Source organism: Leucoraja erinacea, chromosome 23, assembly GCF_028641065.1.
Source record: "Leucoraja erinacea ecotype New England chromosome 23, Leri_hhj_1, whole genome shotgun sequence".
Lineage (NCBI taxonomy): Eukaryota > Metazoa > Chordata > Chondrichthyes > Rajiformes > Rajidae > Leucoraja > Leucoraja erinaceus.
In genome coordinates, this window is record NC_073399.1 from 10,725,795 (window position 1) to 10,744,777 (window position 18,983).

Below are 18,983 nucleotides of genomic sequence, written 5' to 3' on the forward strand. Positions count from 1 at the left end.
CCAAGTCTTCCCCTGCCTGCTGCAACTGTCCAAAACGCCGCAGCCGAGAACCTGACGGGCCACCCGAAAAGGGACCACATCGCCCTGATCCTGGCCCTCTCTTCACTTGCTCCCTGTGCGGTTCTGTATAACTTCAAGATCCACCTCCATGTCTCCAAAGCCCCTCATGGTCTTGCCGCCCACCTCACCTAAAGTATTCTCACGCCCACCACCCACCCTCCAGGCACCCATCAGGTCGCCGACCCTGGGGTTACTGACTAGCCTGACGGTCTTAGCATAAGCTCAGGAGCGACCGCTTGCCTTTGCGGTTGAGCCCCTAGACCTGGTGTTTTTGCGTAATTTGTTTTGGGTGCGATTCTTATAACATATGTAATCACTTTGCCAACGAGAGTTAATTTTTTTACATGTGCTGACCAATAATGTGACTTGACTTGACTCATCTAGGTACCACTCAACCCCGCACACCACCGGAGCATGATACTGGTTGTAGCTTAGCGTCCTTGTTTGAAATTATCACTAATTATTCGATCATACGAATGTACTCACTTCACCGTAAGCTGTCGACACATAGATGCCAGATCAGTAGGCACTTCATATGCGCTGATGCTTATGGTACGAAAGAACTAGCAGTTATGATGGTTTACATCAAAGTATACACAAAAGCTGGAGTACTCAGCGGGTCAGGCAGCATCCTGGATATGAGGAGATTGGCAACCTTTTCGGGTCGAGACCCCCTGCTCAGAATGCTGATTAGTTACTCTAGTTTTTGGTCTCTTTGCAGATTTTTTTGATTCCGTATTTATCTGGTTCCTGAAGTGACGCAGACTCGCTGTTACAACATTTGAAAACAGGACCGTTTTGGCAAAAGTTGTTAAACCCCCTGACTTGAAATGCTAATTACAATCTTTTCAGGTTTCTGTTTTATTTGTACCTCGATCAGGATAACGGAGAACCACTAATGAAGCACAAGCCTTGACCTTCATCGTCTTTGAGTAAGGATAAATCCCCCCGCCTGACCCGCTCCAACCCTGCCCACAAAACCAAAGGCTTCATTGCTCTCCGTCCCGTATATGTTTTCAACCATCTGCTTTTTCAGTTCCACCTGCTGGCTGTCAGAAGTAAGTGCAAAATCAGTATTTAAGCAACAAAGGCACACAGTTAAATAATTTTTAGTTTTTACCAATTACCATTATCTTAATGACATAATTAAGTTAATCAAGCAGTAAGCTTTAATAACTAGTGCCAATGTGATAGCATTGCTGACATTGACCTAGTAAGAGTCCTTGCGACAATCCTTGAATTTTGTGCTCATTTTTAATCACCAGGTATCATACAATTGGGGGGGGGGGGGGGTCTGGGGGGGGTTCTCATTCATACACTTGGAAAGGAGCCCTTCATTACATGTTGTTGTATAAAGAATCTACTCAAAACACACATACACCCCTCGTCTGTCTCGTCTTTTTCCCGGTGTGACGTCGATCACACAACCCTGTGAGCAAATCAGGGGGGCACATTCACCTGTTTACTACATATCTTCTACGATACACACAAGTCTACCCTCTGTGTCTGTCGATTTCTAGTGCCATGAACATAGCTCATTTCGCTGCGTGTTTTGTATAGACCTTACAAAAACAAGTCTACCCTCCTACGGCGCTCTCTTACTCGGCGGCTTCCCCGGCCAGCTTCGTCTCCCTTCGTGATTCTCCCTACGCGAATGGGTGCTACCCCGGCATGCTCAGGCTGGCCTGATGCACAGGGGTTCTCGGCATATACCACCTCATCCGCATTGGCTTCTCTTCCAGAGAGGCTGCCTGTCCCGCAAGTTACTCCACTTTTTTGTCTATCTTCGGTTTGCTCACCATGTTCAAATGCCACTCTCCTGCAGTCCTTCCCTTCCTTTGTTGAAAACCTCCAAATAGATTAGTGTCCAGTGCCACATGTAAACAGTGCCTTTTCTTCGGAAGCCCATTAACTATCCTCGGCCTGTCCAAACTATGAATTCGTCTCACCTAACTCACCGGCCTGCACCTGGGACATATCGCTCCACGTCCCTGCATATCAGGTGTCCCGCCAAACCTCTTCAAAGCGCACTATCGTAGCGGGCTCCACCACCCCAGCCCCTGAACCGTGTCCGTGACTAGGCACGCCGTTCCCCCCCCTTGTTCTTGTATTAAAATACTTGCCTAACCACCACATTTCTGCCCTTTAAACTTTGGCTTCCCTCACCTTAACGCTTATGCCCTCTCGTCTTTACCTGGACAGTCCGCAGGAACTAACGTAAGCTGGATAGTGTGGATGCTTTTAGAGTAGTTCAAGAAGAACCTGCAGATTGCCCGTGCGATTAAGAAATCGCGAAGGTTACACCTAAAGCTGGAGAACACTCATCGGGTGCAGTCAGTCCATCATTATTCGACGCAAGGAATCAGGCAAAGCGTTTCGGGCCGAAACCCTTCTTCAGAGCGGATGTGGATGATCGTGGAGAGCCATTGTTTAGTCGTCACCCGTGGGAGCATCTCCACGGATAGGAGGTCATACACCTATCTGATTCCCGCAGAATTAAATATAGCGTTCTTTTAGGAAGATGAGAACTTTCTTTAGGTCGGAGGGTGAAGAGACTGTGGAACTTCTTCTGTCACAAAAGGTGAGTAGTGCCAGGTCGTGTCATATTTTTGTGGCACGACGAGCAGACTTGCATTGATTAGTACGGGGCTTGGCCAGGGGTTATGGGGAGTAATGGCAGGAGAGTTGGGGTTAGATTAGGAGAGGAGAATATAGAGTAGCCATTGCATTGCGTGCAAGGCATGCATTAGCGGTACTAGCTTGATGGGTGAATGGCGCCCTGAGATTCCGTCGAAACTTGTTCGGTATGCGTTGGCAACCCGGTATTAAGTAAGATTGAGCGAATACACCCATCGTGCTCTCCACCACAGATAAAAGAACAACTCCACTCACTCTCACCCTTCCTACTCTGCCCATAAGCTCTCATTTTTCAAGACAAGAAGCAATGTCCTACCTTGGTGTATTTTACATTGGATCCCCCGTTATTGACCTCTTAATCAAATGACCTTCAAACTCCAGCCCGAGAGTGACAAGCCTTGACCCTACCTCAGGACAGCAATTCATCACAAAACTGCATTGTTAGGGGGATCTCTGCTAAGTTAACTGCGGCTGCTGGAAACGCACTTTGCGTTCACTGAGGTGCAGGTCCTGAATCGATGCCCAGTCACCCATCTTGTTTTTGTTCCCCTACTTACTTTTATAGCCGTTATGAAAAGGGCCAGTTTTATGGACAAAACAAAGTTGCATACTAGTAGACAACTTCTTGTCAGAGGGCATTTAAGAGTCAACCCCCATAGTACTTTCCTAAATTTAAACTCGTTTTTCCATAGTTATACCCACTCATCTAATGTTTGCTTAACAAAAAATGCTGGAGTAACTCCAGCGGACATGCAGCATCTCTGGAGAAGAATGGGTGGACTTTCAGGTCGAAACCCTTCTACCGTCTGAAGATAGATCTCAACCTGAACATCACCCATTCCTTTTTCTCAAGAGATGCTGCGCTGTCCCTTTGAGGTTACTCAGCATTTTGTGTCAATCTTCGTGTAAATCGCATCTGCAGCGTTCCTTACTCCATATCTAATTTGTTAGCTTAATCTATGAATGAGAACTAAGTACTGAAAAGGAGCTGGTTATTTAACTCATGTCACATTACTGCAGTGATTTCATGTTGCCAGAGTGGCACCCAATTTAAAATTTGGCCGAGCTAAAGCTTTCTGTCGCGGTAACTTATTAGGATCTGGGTTCACTGGCCACATGCGTCAGCAGATTTTCCTAACAGCCAGATAGGTCCAGACTTATTGTCTTGATCTTCCAAACAACTGAGTGGTGCACGAGGCCAATGTGAGTAGTTGATTGACACCATGTGGTGGGCTAGAGTCACATATAATCCAGGGCCGGTTAAGGAATTCTGGTTTTCTGGATTGTTACTCAAGCTCTTATATCAAGGGTTCGGCCCGAAACGTTGCCTATTTCCTTCGCTCATTAAGATGCGCTGCACCCGCTGAGTGTTCTCCAGCACTTTTGTCTACCTCTTATATCAATACTCTGGTAGTTTAACCACTGTTCCCACTGAATGAATATTGGTTCTCCTGAGAACAGGAAATATTTTGATGGACAAAATAAAAGAAGGATCAATCACGCTACATCAAAATATTTCAATCCAAATTTCAGGGAAAAAAACCCCACAGGAATGCCGGGGAGACCGCACAAATTAACATCAAGAATCCAAGACTCAGGAAGTTCGGCATGTCCACAACAATTTTCATCAACTTCGACAGAGGTGCCATAGAAAGCACTTTTATCGGGATGCATCACAGCTTGGTTTTGGAACAGCTCCATCCAAGACCGCAAATTACAGCGAATTGTGGACGCAGCCCAGACCATCACAGAAGCCAACATCCCTTCCATTTGACTCTTATACTACATGCTGCCTCGGGCAAGGCCAGCAGCATAATCAAGGACCGAGTTACGCCCTGGCCACTCGCTCTTCTCCCCTCTCCCTAAAGGTATCTAAGAGTGAAAATGCACCACCTCCGGATTAAGGGACATTTCCATCCCAAGCTGATATCAGGTAACTAATTCTTCCAACCACAAGAGAGCAGTCCTGAATTACGATCTATACCTCATTGGTGACCCTCAGACTATCTTCATCGGACTTTACTGGCTTCACTCGGGCTTCTTGTACTAAACTTGCACAGAGTTGTCCACTTGGTGTGGGGAGTGACCCAGGTTCAGCAGGTGCTGTTGACATGCTAATCCTTTATTTCTGCTCTTTCAATGGTGCACGGTGGCGCAGCGGTAGAGCGCAAGCTGCCTGAGGGCATCATAGTACCAGAGACCCGGGTTCAATCCTGACTACGGGTGCAGTCTGTACAGAGCTTGTACGGTTCTCCCCGTGACCCGTGTGAGTTTTCCTCCAGGATCGTCCGCTTTCCTCCCAAAGGACTTATAGGTTCGTAAGTTAATTATCCTCTGTAAAGATTATAAATTGTCCCTAGTGAGTAGGATAGAGTTAGTGTGCGGGATCAGTGGTCGGCACGGTCTCGGTGGGCCGAAGGGCCTGTTTCCTCATTGTATCACTAAACTAATCTAAACGTTATTCCCTATGTGTCTATACACTGCAAATGGCCTAATTGTAATCATGTTTTGCTTTTCCGAGGCGACTGGTTGGTACGCAAACAAACCCTTTCAGAGAAGGTGATAAAAGCATAGATAAGATAAACATTGTTTAAGAGGCTTAAATCCAAAAAAAGAGCATAGAGGGAATGGAGGGAAAGTAGACCACGTGCAGACAGATGGGATCTCGGATTAGTTAAAAAAACATATGAGACTACAGAGGCTGGAATCTTGTGTAAAACCCAAAGTTGTGGAGGAACACAGTGGGTCAGGCAGCATCTGTGGAGGAAATGGGCCAGACGACATTTCAGGTTAGGACTCTTCTCAGATTGGGATTAGTTAGACCAGGAAGGTGGTCAGCATAAGACATGCTGTTGCTGTGCTGTAGTCTGCGAAAAACAACACAAAATGCTGGAGTAACTCTGAGGGTCAGGCAGCATCTCTGGGAGAAAAGGAATAGGTGATGTTTCAGGTTGAGACTCTAGATCAAGGATTCTACATTTTCCTTCATCCTCATCCTTCTTTATCTCTGGGTCTCCTTCTCCCGACTCAGTCCGCTGCAACTCAGGACCACCGTGAGGTCGGAGGGGAAGAGCAATGGAGGACCAGGCGTGGAGGGACCGCCGTGAGGGAGGTGGAGAACAATGGACAATGGGGGGGTTGGGGGGCAAAGGACAATAGGGATCCGGTGTGGGGGAACTGTTGGGGGGTGGGGGACAAAAGGCGCTGGCTTGCTTTGTAACTTTGTCAGAGCTGTAGGTGGCTGCTATTTGTATACATTGTATAAAGAATGCAAGCAACTGTGCTTAGTCACATGTGACAATAAAGTATTCCTTCCATTTTGTGTCTATCTAAGATGTAAACCAGCATCTGCAGTTCCTTCCTAGTGTAGGGTGCTCCATAGCTTTCCTTTTTTGAAAAAGAGGAGATGCTGATGCTGGAGTATCACATGATCTCCGTTACTCAGTGTCAGCTCCAGCCACGTGACTGGGCAAGACTGCCAGCCGCACAGCATTCTGGGACTTGTGGTCCACTGTCCAGTCCTCCAGCGGCCCCAGAGGCGGCTGCGACCGGAGGCCCTGCTCAAAGAACCTATAGCAGAGCGCTCTGCTCTAGTATCTTTGGCCCTGCTCACCAAAGATCTTATAGCAAGATAGGCTACTCCTGCTAAATACAATGGGCTGACGTGCACTACGCTACGGAGGGGATCCTGGGCATTTTCCCCGCCCAATTTAGTAACCGGAGCCTACCTAACCCGACCCGACTCGCAGTGTAATCAATGAACAGTTTGTGTGTGTGATATAGGGTTAGATTCATCATTCTGTCAGTTCATACTTCTTGTCAAGAATAAAATTTGACCCTGGTAATTGTCTTTTTAAATATATTTTAAATCATTTCTTTTTAAATGGCTCACAAGCAGTGTTAAGTTTGTGAGTTGATTTTGTAGTAACGGAACCGACCCGACGTCGCATGGGTATTGGCATTGCGGGGGAAGTTTTTTGTGCGGAATATTTTGGTGTTAGAGGGTTAGATTCATAATTCTGTTAGCTCATAAGTCTGTTAATTCTTGTTAAAGAATAAAATGTTTATAAACACACATACATGAATGTGATATAAAATGTATATAATCATATAACCACACACAATTATATTTCTTCTGATCCAATGATGAACTTTATTTCAGACTAGACAAGGGACATTAAATAAGAAACATTGCAAACCTCCCCGCAACTTCACACACACTAGGCCACTTATCCCCGGGCCCACACACACTCCTCTCCCCCCCTCTCCCCGGCGCCGTACACACCCTCTCCCCTCCCCGGGCCGCGCACATCCGCGTCCCCGCTGCCCCCGGGCCCCACACTATCCCCTCTCCCCGCTGCCGCGGGGCCGCGCATTCCCTCTCCCCGGGCCCCACACTCCCCTCTCCCTCTCCCTCTCCCCCGGGCCCCACACTCCCTGTCCCCGGGCCCCACACTCCCTCTCCCCGGACCGCACACTCCCTCTCCCGCTGCCCCGGGCCACGCACTCCTTCTCCCTGCTGCGAAAACAAAGATCCGATCTTTGACCGGAAGCAAGATGGCGGAACAAGATGGCGGAGCAAGATGGCGGGGGCTGGTTGCTAAAATGGGTCATATAATCACCCATGAATCTGCCCATGAGCGTACTACACGTTTGCGTGAGAGTAACCCATCTTGCTCCGCTGTAAGATCTTTGCTGCTCACCGCCTCCTGACAGCGCAAACCGCCCACTGCTGGGAGCTGTGCGGCTCGGTGTGGATGTGGGCGAGTCCTCTCCCGCTGAGTTACTCCAGCTTTTTATGTCTATCTCTTGCTTCGTTTGTCGTGGTGCAGAAAGGGAAAGCGGGTGAGGGGGGCTGTACCTCTCCCATTGCCGGAGCTGCTGCCGCCCGTCATCACCCTCACCCTCCCGCGTCGCCAGCATCGACCCTGCTTCTCCCGCGTCCGCAACGCCCGCGCGCATGCGCCACCACGTAATCCCGACCAAAGATTATCTTTGACCCCGACCAGAGAGGTTGGATTGTTGCAACTCTTAATGCATGAACATATATGATGCTTTCCTTACAACTGTGCCTTGAAAAAATCACTGCAAACCAATGCATCTCGGCATGCAATGGTGGAAGGGCATGAAGAATATTTAAACATCTTTTAATTAAAAGTGTGCTTATTGACGACAAAAATCAAATGAACATTTTCAAAGCAAATAGAAACAAGGAATTGCTAGTTTAGTTCAGAGATACAGCCTGGAAACAGGCATTTCGGCCCACCGAGTCCACACCAACCAGCGATCCACTTTCAGTAACACTATCCTACACGGCGGATAATATTGAATGAATTTTTACATTTATACCAAGCCAATTAACCTACGTGTTTGGAGTGTGGGATGAAACCAAAGTCCCCACGAGGTCATGGAGAGAATGTACAAACTCTGTGAAGACAAGCATCTGGAGCCAAGATCGAACCCGGGTCCATGGTGCTGTAAGACAGCAACTTTACCGCGGTGTCACCGTGTTGGTTTATACCAAAGATAGACACAAAGTGTTGGAGTAACTCAGCGGGTCAGGCAGCATCTCTGGAGAAAACGGAAGGGTGACATTTCGGGTGACACTTCTGTACACTGAAGGGTCCCGACTCAAAACGTCATCTATCCTTCACTTTGAGTCTATTTTCAAAGTAAGTTGGTCAGGTGGTACTAGTGTAGATGGGGCATCTTGGTCGGCATGACAAGTTGGACAAAAGGGCCTGCTTCTATGCTGTATGAAACATTATTCCTTTTAATTCCCCTTGAATCAGTCATCTCTGTCATATTCGAGAAACAATGAACTTCATATGCTGGTTTACAAAAAACAAACACAAAGTCCTGGAGTGACATAGTGGGTCAGGCAAGATTTCTGGAAGATGTGGACAGGCAAAATGACAGCTCAGCAGCAAGAAGACCACTTCCTAAACCTGCTCTCCATTAAGTTCTTGGCTTTGTGAATGTGCCACAGCAGATCCAGCCACTGTTCCAACTCTGAAATCTTGAGCTTAAGCAGTCGTAGCTAGTGATACTGCACACGATTTTCAAGATAGATTGGAAACATCCATCACCTCCTACATGGTAAAGGAGCATGTCCAGGGGGTAGCACAGTGGTAGAGTTGCTGCCTTACAGCAACAGAAACCCAGGTTCAATCCTGACTACGGCTGCTGTCAGCACGATGTTTGTATGTTCTCCCTGTGACCGCGTGGGCTTTCTTTGGATACTCCTGTTTCCTCCCACATTCCAAAGACAAGCATGTTTGTTGGTTAATTAGCTTCTGTAAATTGCCCCTAGTGTGTAGGATAGAACTAGTGTAAGGGTGATCACTGGTCGGCATGGACATGGTGGACTGAAGGGCCTGTTTCCACGGTGTACCTCTATACTAAACTAATCCATCCAATGACCTGTCTTGCCATATCTCATCCTAACTCAAACAAAAAAACTCCCTTAAGCTACTAATTTCATCAACTTAATTAAACATAATATGGTAAACACATAACAGTTACATATTTGTGGCATTTTGGCTGAGAGTGCTGTACCTATTCTCTTCTGCACCTTCTTTATTGAGCTTGGTTTTCTTATTATGAACCTCATGTCCTTTCTGTAACTACATTCCAGGAATGGGTTTCCAGGAAGCTCTTGCCCTCCATGTTTCTTTACTTCATTGGCATGCACCGGCTCTATATCTAAAACATGTCCTCTTTGAGGGTCTTAATTGTTCTCATGGGGAGACCACATACAGGTTGAGTTACAAGTTTGCATGAGATGACTGTTCAGTCTGCCAATGACGGAGCTTTCAGCATCTGCCATTCTATTTCAACCCCCCTCTGGACTGTCTGCTTTTGGCTTCCTACACTACATCAACATTTATTTCAAAGAACCGCAACCACGTACAGGCACATTGTAAAGATTTTCCAGCCGCTACATTGAATTCAACAATTTTCAGTAATCTGCCATGCCAGCCTAACATCATTATTATTTCCTCTTTTTTTTTTGGTAATTTCCAAATTATATCTTTACCATACCTACTAATTATTATTCACTACTCTGCCCACTACACTTTTGCACAATCGCTACTTGTACACAGTTTCTCCTGTTATCCACTCTATCACAGATTTTCCCGATTTTCAAACGATGCTTCCACTATGACTTGATAATGTCTTCTTTTCAAATAGCTTGCCGCTGTTGAATGTTGTATGATTTTTTTAATTCAGGTTACATTCAAGTTCAGTTGAAACTTACATCAAGTAAATGATACACAAACATTTAAAAACAGTAAATTTTGTGAACAAAATAAACACGTCTTATTCAAATTAATTACATTTTAGATTTTTTAAGCAGCTTGTTTTGGTCGGCAGAAAGGCAGTGCAACAAATGGATGAAATTTTGCATTATTTTCATCATGGCATCAAAAATATATAAAAACATTCATATTTATAAAAATGTTTATGCAGTGCAGAGCAAAAAGTAATTTTCTTGATGGGTTATAGTGGTTGATCAATATAGCACATTAAGGCACAGAGGTAAGCAATAACTATCATAATTTGTTTTCTGTAAACATCTAAAACCCTCCAGGTAAATCAGGTTACATCTGGCAGTACTCTGTAAATCATTACTTCATTGATATGTAGATTACAATGTCTCCAGAAAGTACCTCCCTTTTTCAAATGGTCCCATTTTTAAAAAGTAGAGTTAAACTATCATTACTGAGAGACAAAGCTTTTAGCTCTTAAGATTTATCTTGTAAACTGTAACTGTTCCCGTTTGAAAGCCACGGCTGCTTTCCAGGTTTCCACACTCTGTGACATCAAAATTGTTTCTGGGAAAATGTCTTCAAGTTCTGGCAGATTGTCCACTTCCTTCACATCCATAAAAGATCCTAGTGCCATTTTCAGACTGGAATAGCAAGCAGAGTTATTGTCATAGTTGTATTTTTTCTAAAGCATTATACAAACAGAGGATCCTCATTTCTTTCTCCTTATCAATTATCAAAACCTTTTTTTAAAACCATTCTCTCCAGCATCATTTTAAACTTTTGTGACTTGGGATTATCAAGACCATGCCAGAAATTCTGCTTCCACTGATCTTTGAGGAAGAGAGTTCTGAAGATTCCTGATACTGAGAAAAAACTTGCCTCATCTGTATCAGTCATGGAGTTAAACAGCATAGAAACTGGCATTTTAGCCCAAATTGTGCACACCGACCAAGTTGTCTAACTATACTAGTCTCAGTTGCCTGTGCCTGGTCCATATCCCGCCAAACATTTCCTTTCATGTACCTGTCAAAGTATCTTTTAAATATTGTAATTGCACCCACCTCATTCCTTATATACACCACCCTCTGTGGAAGATGTTGCCCCTGGGATGACTTTTGAATCTTTCCCCTCTCACCTTAAAACTCTGCCCTCTCATTTTACACTGGCCGACACTAGGGGAAAATAAACTGTGGCCTTTCACTTTCTCCCTGTTCCACATGATTTAATAAACTTCTGTAGAGATCACCCCTTAGCCTCCCCATAGTCTCGGCCTCTGCCCTTAGCCTCCTCATAGTCTCATCCTGCCTCTCCTTATAACTTAAATCCTCCACTCTCTTTACATCAACAACTTTGGAGTTTCACCCCTCTATCGTTTCTCCACAACCTTCTAAGTTACCTCTTGACCATATTTATTTATTTCTCTCTGGATGACCACAACTAAACCTGCCCACCATATTTACCCTCAATGTATTCCAAGCTCAAACTACAATCTGCATTAAAAAAAACATTTGCTCATGTCATTGTTATTTCTCTTCTCATTTATTTGATATGTACCCACTGCAACTCCTCTTCATCAAGGGGAATTGCCCCATCATCTACTCTCGAGATGTCTATTAATGTTGCATGACCTTTCATTATCTGGCATATTATCATGGTCCAGGAAGCTCCACAGGGTCAGTTAGGGATGGACAGTAAATGCTCGCTGAACCAGCGACACATCTGTCCTTTGACCAAATACAAAGTGAGTGGATTGTAGGACTGTAGCAGAGAGGCAAGGCTGGGCATTAAAAAATGAACCTACTAAACGAGAGTTTGGCAGGATGTGGTTGTATGCAAGCGTGTTATATAACAAGTACGCTTACCTCCAAGTTGGGTTGAAAGAGTCTGGTGATTGAACGTTTTTACATTTCAGAGTCAGCAACTCGTGCAATTCCAGTATGAAAGTATCAACACTTGCTTGGACAAAGAAGGGGCGTAATTGTTTCTTTACTTCCTCACTGAGGTGCTCTTTATATTCATTTTTAATCCCTGAGAAAGGATCCTGGAAACATACACACAAGGAAAAAAATGAAAAATATAGTTTACTTTTTCACTCTGTTCGCAGGAAAGATTTCTCCTTCTGAGAAAATCAACAGGCACCAACATTTAAATGTAGTCACCATGTAATATTTGAATAAACATGAATAACACTCATTTTCATAATATGTACTATAACATACATATTTACGTGCTAAATAATTAATAGCGCAAACAAACTCTGGCCCATGACTCTGTCACCAGTCAAATAATAAATTTACACCTTTTATGATTGATTACCTGCAGTAGAATGTCAGCAACCTGCAGCATGAAAGTCGGGGCATATTCTCTTCTCTCCTTAAAAGGAATTCCTATCTATCACACTATTGAGTAAGGAATTCCTATCTATCACATCATCTGAGTGAGAGGTTAGTGTTGCGGCAGCATTCAACCAGGGTGTTCTATCTATCTCCTGTATGCTGATGTAGAGATGTATCATTGTTCTTCCTTTCAAAGCATGCATAAAATGCATTGAGCTCATCCAGAAGTGATGTGTCATTGCCACTTATGCTAACTAGTTTCACCTTATACGAGGTGTAACCCCTACCACAGCCATCGAGCATCTGTCTATACTCCAGCTTAGTCCAGAATAGTTATTTGCAACTGAACAAAAAATGTAGCTAACTCAATCACGATAGAGTGGCACAGTGAGTTGCTGCCTTCCAGTGCCAGAGAGCCGGGTTCAATCCTGACTACGGGTGCTGTCTTCACAGAGTTTGTACATTCTCCCTGTGACCGTGGGGGTTTTCTCCGCGAGCTGCGGTTTCCCCCCACATTCCAAAGACTTGTAGGTTAATTGGCTTCTATAAATTGTCCCTAGTGTGACGGTTAGAACTACTGTACAGGTGATCACTGGTCGGCGTGGGCTCAGCGGGACAAAGGGTTTGTTTACACACTTTATCTCTAAACTAAACTACCAATCCCAGTTGTGGAGACATTGGTATAGTTGTCTCGTTGTAAGACACTGATCTTTCATTTTATTCTTATAAGTAATTTACTAATCTTTTATATGTATTTTATGGTGTTTTTATATACAATGTATTTTATGTAAAATCATCTCTTGTCTGGACCTTGAGTCTGAAATAAAGTTTAATAATAATAATGATAATAATGATAATAAACAAAGACTACAGAAACAAATTGATTTTGTAGTGACCAAATTGCATTCATAAGATTGCATGATCTATATGGTGTGAGCTGCTGTTTCTCAGACAGTAAATGCCACCAGTTCAAGGAGATCCTTGCTGTGCTGTTTATTAAGTTGGCTGAGTAGTTGATCTCAATGAAAAATTCTTACAGACAGAACAGGAAGTAACTAGCAGATTTCACAATTCATTTTTCATGATCTCATAATATGTGAAATAAGGATCAGGACATAAATGTTAACTTAAAATGAAAAACACAAAATTATAAATATAAAATATTTACCAAAATCTACTATGCTTTGAGATATTTATTGGAGGAAATTACAGCCAGAATACAGTTTCCTCAGGCCAGTCATGCTGCAAGCAATAATTATGGCTTAGAATGCCATTAAAACTCGCTTAGACTTTATGCAATGCAACATAATATTTTCAGTATATTTTGAAACAAGATAGAGAGTTGAGATTTAAATCAATTGACATAATCGCTGCAGAAAAACACCGTATAGAGAAGTTGAATCACTGTTAATAACTGCTACTTATTGTGCAGATGAAGCTGCTCCATAATATATCAGTTTTATGACCATCATTATATTAATGTTGACTGCTTCACCCATAGTTTCAAGTGATAACTCTGATTCACTATATAAGAGGAATAATTAAATATCTGCAGCCATTTAAAATTATGTAAATTCACTGACACATTTATCGATGAGCAGTGGAAATGCTCAGGAAGGCCCAAAGCATCCAGGAGTCCATTTAAAAAAAAGTAACTGAACCCTGAATCCATGCCATTTATCTATAGCCAGCAGACTTCTAAAGTGTTGACCAACGCCTACTCCTTCTTTCTTCAAGAAGAATGTTGTTGGCAAAAATATAGAAAACCCATTCACAAATTCCTGTTCAACTGTCATGCCATTTTACTAAGCAAAAAAAACTCAGCTGGTCAGGCTGCATCTCTGGAGGACATGGAAATGTTTTGGATCCAGACCCTTCTTCCCAAAGCATCGTCTATCCACCACGTGCTCCAGAGATGCTGCCTGGCCCATTGAGCTCCTCTACTTTGTATTGTGCTCAAGATTACAACATCTGTAATTCCACGTGATCCCATTTCACTAGTTGCCAATTTTTCAATGCTAATGGGTAAAAATATTTGGACTTCCAATCCAGACCCTGATGGAAAATTAAGAAATATAGAATTTCAAGGAGGAAGTCATTCGCTGTTTTTTGAGGAACAGGAGAGGTTAATAAACGTGATGTATATAACACTAACCACACACACAAACTAGTAAACAAATTATTGCTGATGTATTCATACCCTATTCAAAATAAGTGAACATTCGGATTTTCTTGAAGAGAGGAGTTGCCAGAGTGCTTGGATGTGCTTCAAGTTGCATCTTCTCAATGTCTAGAATAAAGTAACAGAAAAAACATAATGTAAAAAAAATAATGAACCTTGGACATGACATGAAGGGCTGATGGTGCTTCATTTTGAAACACAAGCACATTGGATCTCACAAGAAGACAATTGATTCTCTCCTGCAATTATGCATTTTAAGGATGCATTCTCAATTTTGTCACCAGGGAGGCCCATTATAGGTGAATCTGAGAGCAGAATTCATTCAGATGTTCTATATGCGGCCATATATCATTGGTTCGGGTAGAGCACTTATTTATTAGTGCAGAGAATCACAACTCCAAAACCATACTTTGATATTAAATTTAAAAAAACAAAAGCAAATATAGCACTGTCTGTGGAATTCTCTGCTTCAGAGGGCGGTGGAGGCAGGTTCTCTGGATGCTTTCAAGAGAGAGCTAGATATGGCTCTTAAAGATAGCGGAGTCAAGGGATATGGGAAGAAGGCAGGAACGGGTACTGATTGGGAATGATCGGCCATGATCACATTGAATTGCGGTGCTGGCTCGAAGGGCCTACTCCTGCATCTATTGTCTATTGTCAATTGCTATTGAAATCTTAAACTGTCCACTTAATGTAGAAAATTCTTACTAAAAAAATTTCGACACCATTGACTTTGATTTTCAAATAGAAGGTAGACAAAAATGCTGGAGAAACTCAGCGTGCGAGGCAGCATCTGGAGCGAAGGAATAGGTGACGTTTCGGGTCGAGACCCTTCTTTTGACTGATGTGGGGAAGGGGAGGGGGGGGGGAAGAAGACAGGAAGAGGCAAAGACAGTGGGCTGTGGGAGAGCTGGCAAGGGGAGGGGAAAGAAGGAGAAAGCAAGGACTACTTGAAATTGGGGAAGTCAATGTTCATACCACTGGGGTGTAAACTACCCAAGCGAAATACGAGGTGCTGCTCCTCAAATTTGTGGTGGGACTCACTCTGGCCATGGAGGATGCCCAGGACAGAAAGTTCGGATTCAGAATGGGAGGGGGAGTTGAAGCTGAGCCACCGGGAGATCAAGTTGGTTAATACGAACTGTGCGGAGGTGTTTGGCAAAGCGATCATGTGCTTGGTCTCACCGATGTAGAGCAGTTGACACCTAGAGCAGCAGATGCAATAGAAGAGGTTGCAGGCGGTGCAGGTGAACCTCTGCCTCACCTAGAAAGGCTGCTTAGGTCCTTGGATGGAGTCAAGGGGGGAGGTAAAGCGACAAGTGTAGCATTTCCTGTGGTTGTAACAGAAAGTACCAGGGGAGGGGATGGTTTGGGTGAAAAGGGACAAATTGACGAGGGAGTTACGGAGGGAGCGATCTCTGCTGAAAGCCGAAAGGGGAGGAGATGGGAAGATGTGGCCAGTGGTGGGATACCGTTGGAGGTGGCAAAAATATTTTCAAATAGGAATCTTTTTTTAAATCACAGCGGCACATATCATTGTTAGATCTAATAAAGATGGGCTTTAACATTTTGAAATGTAGGACCTTATCATTCATCAATTTGATACACCATTACTATTTTGTGGCCAAACACAGAAGACAATCACTCTGTGTTAATATCCCAGGCCAGAAATTAGATGAATAACCAGTTAGTCATTTTTTGCTGTTGTTGGATGAATATATCAACACCAGATAGACTCAGTCAAAGAGTTTATACAGCCGGAAACAGTCTAATTTGCTTGCATTTAGCCTAAACCTTTCCGATTAATTGCATTGAATCTTAAAATTTAACCAGATCATCTGAACAGACAGGAAGCATGTTGTTGTCAACATCTGCACTATTTTGTCATGGAATCTAAAGAAACTGTTTATTGTTGATCAAAAAAACCTTAACACAAAACCCTACTGGTCCCTTGTACTTGACCTGTATGTGTAAATTGTGTACTTGTCTCATAGAGCAGAACTTGGATCTATAGGCTCTGGCTCAAAAGAGTTCTATCAATGGAGACAAGTTGACAACTCACCAGACAACACTAAGAATCTATACGAATAGCTGGACTTTTATACACATCATTTTCATCATGATCCTTTATTTGCAAGGTAAATATATGAGAATAATTTACAATGTTTTTAAATATAAATATACACAAAAATACTAGATTAATGCTGCAATTTGTAATGCAAATAGGATAAATATATACTCACTTCCATTACATGAGGTGAGGTCTGAGCTTCCATTTGCAATACATCCTTCAAGTAAACATCCAGTTTTAGATCAGGGTCTCCTCCTGACATGGCCAAAAATCCTGAAGTGACTTCCACAGCAGTGAATGCTTCGCATACTTCACTGTATGACTGAAGTTCACCACTTATGACATTAATAACAGAGATTGGCAGTGATTCCTGAGAGGAAAAGCATTAGCAAGTATGAGTTGAAAATGATGACCGATTTGTAGAACATTGCAAAGGGTTAAAAGCTTGGTATTATTGTCACATGTGCAGAGGTACAGTGAAAATTTCTGCTTTGTGTGCTATCCATGCTATCAAATCACACACAAGTACAACAGATCATGTAAAGAGAAAAATCAACAGAATGTAGAATATAGTGTTACAGCTACGGAGAAAGTGTAGATTTAAGAATCGTGCAAGGGAAGCAACAAGGTAAATTGGAAGTTCGGATTACACCCTTAGCTTACAGGAGTGTCGATAAAATAAATAGGAGGGGTAGGCTGGTTTGAAAGATGTACTGGCTGTATCTGCAACCCTTGTAATTTGATGCAGAGTTGTTGTCAAACCAAATGCTTTCCATGGTGTATCTATAGAAATTGGTAAGAGTCATTAGAGGCGCACCAAATTTCCTTCGTCTTCTGTGGAAATAGAGCTTTCTTGGCCGTAGCGTATATGGTTGGACAAGGACAAATTATTGGTGATTGGATTGGATTGGATTCAATTCAATGGTTTAGCCTGCAGTCATAACATAGAATAAATAGCAAACACTCAACACAGTTTAAAGTTCCAAAGTCATTGTCTCTTCCCTCCTTGCTCTCCCCTCTACGCTGAGGCAATCCAAGCCTCCGATGTTGTGGCCCCGCCAGGTGATGGTAAGTAAGTCCCGCGGCTGAATCCGTGCTCTGCAAACCGGCCGGTTCAAACTACGCGGCCCGAAGTTGCCGAAGCTGCCGCCCTCCAGTCCAGCGGACGCAGCTGTAGTTGCGGGAGCTCCGGAAAAACAGGTCACCACCTGTGAGCTCCCGACGATGTCGTCCACTGGCCCGCGGCCGAGTCTCCAAGGTCGGGTCGGAAGTTGGGTCGCCCCGCAACCACAGCCCCGAAGTCGGCCAGCCTTGCGTTGGTAAGTCCTGGCTCTGCCTCCGCAGCCTCGAGGTCGGTCGCAGTTGGAGGCCGCCAGCTCCGCGATAGGCCTCAGCGCAGACGGACACGGGGGATATGGCAAGAAAGATTGCACCCCCCCGCGAAGGAAGAGCCAAAAAACATACCACACCCACACATACACAACTAAATAAACCGAAATAAACTGCAACAACGGGACAAATGAAAACAAAAACAGAAAAGACAAACGGACTGCAGGCGAGCCGCAGCTGCAAGGCAACGCCGCCACTTCCGGATACACCAAGGAACTGTTAACAATTGAATTATTCCTCTGCACCTTTTATTTGGGAGGGGGTAGAATGTGGTTCCAGTGTGTTGAAGGATTATTTAATCTAGTTTTCATTGATGTTCTTTTCTGTCATGACCTCCAGTTCTTTTCCAACTTATTTCTTCCCTTTCGCCTTGCATCATCATCCACATTGTCATATAGTAACCTGTTCTTTCCTCCCTCAGATCATCTTCCCTGGGCTCTGTTCGCTGACGACACCACTGTTGTGGGATATATCACTGATGGGGACGAGTCAGAGTATAGAAGTGAGATCGACCGATTGACCAAATGGTGCAGTTTATATCAACGGGTCGATGGTCGAAAGGGTCAAGAACTTCAAATTCCTGGGCTACATATTTCCGAAGATCTCTCTTGGTCCCAGACCACTGATGCAATCATAAAGAAAGCACATCAGCGCCTCTACTTCCTGAGAAGATTACAGAGTCGGTATGTCAAGGAGGACTCTCTCGAACTTCCACAGGTGCACAGTAGAGAGCATGCTGACCGGTTGCATCATGGCTTGGTACAGCAACCTGAGCGTCCAGGAGCGGAAAAGGCTGCAAATAGCTGTAAACACTGCCCAGTCCATCATCGGCTCTGACCTCCCTACCATTATATATAATAAATATTCTATGGTATATGGACACACTGATCTAATCTGTATTTATGCATATAAGATTCTGTGCTGCAGCAAGCAAGAGTTTAATTGTCCTATCTGGGACACATGACAACAAACTCTCTTGACTCTTGACATGACTCTTGGCTTTGTATTTGCGTGTTAACATATTTTTTTCATTT

The 18,983-nt window shown here is 43.8% G+C and overlaps 3 protein-coding genes across 4 annotated transcripts in view; all 3 read right to left on the reverse strand.

The window, feature by feature from the left end:
- LOC129708501 (E3 ubiquitin-protein ligase RNF213-like) overlaps positions 1 to 983 on the reverse strand; it is a 69,421-nt gene extending 68,438 nt beyond the window's left edge. Inside the window, exon 1 of the mRNA XM_055654327.1 lies at positions 932 to 983. Within this exon, the coding sequence (XP_055510302.1) occupies positions 932 to 983 (52 nt within the window). The remainder of the gene's footprint in view (positions 1 to 931) is intronic.
- Positions 1 to 7,644, reverse strand: part of LOC129708218 (endonuclease V-like) — a 180,107-nt gene extending 172,463 nt beyond the window's left edge. Inside the window, exon 1 of the mRNA XM_055653846.1 lies at positions 7,559 to 7,644. Coding sequence (XP_055509821.1) covers positions 7,559 to 7,620 — 62 coding nt within the window. The 5' untranslated portion in view covers positions 7,621 to 7,644. The remainder of the gene's footprint in view (positions 1 to 7,558) is intronic.
- Positions 7,645 to 9,475: 1,831 nt separating this feature from the next.
- rnf213a (ring finger protein 213a) overlaps positions 9,476 to 18,983 on the reverse strand; it is a 134,508-nt gene continuing 125,000 nt past the window's right edge. For both annotated transcript variants that reach the window (XM_055653841.1, XM_055653840.1), the window contains exons 63-66: positions 16,733 to 16,930; positions 14,508 to 14,597; positions 11,834 to 12,012; positions 9,476 to 10,612 (exon numbers count right to left, since the gene is read on the reverse strand). In XM_055653841.1, the coding sequence (XP_055509816.1) occupies positions 10,453 to 10,612; positions 11,834 to 12,012; positions 14,508 to 14,597; positions 16,733 to 16,930 (627 nt within the window). In that variant the 3' untranslated portion in view covers positions 9,476 to 10,452. The remainder of the gene's footprint in view (positions 10,613 to 11,833; positions 12,013 to 14,507; positions 14,598 to 16,732; positions 16,931 to 18,983) is intronic.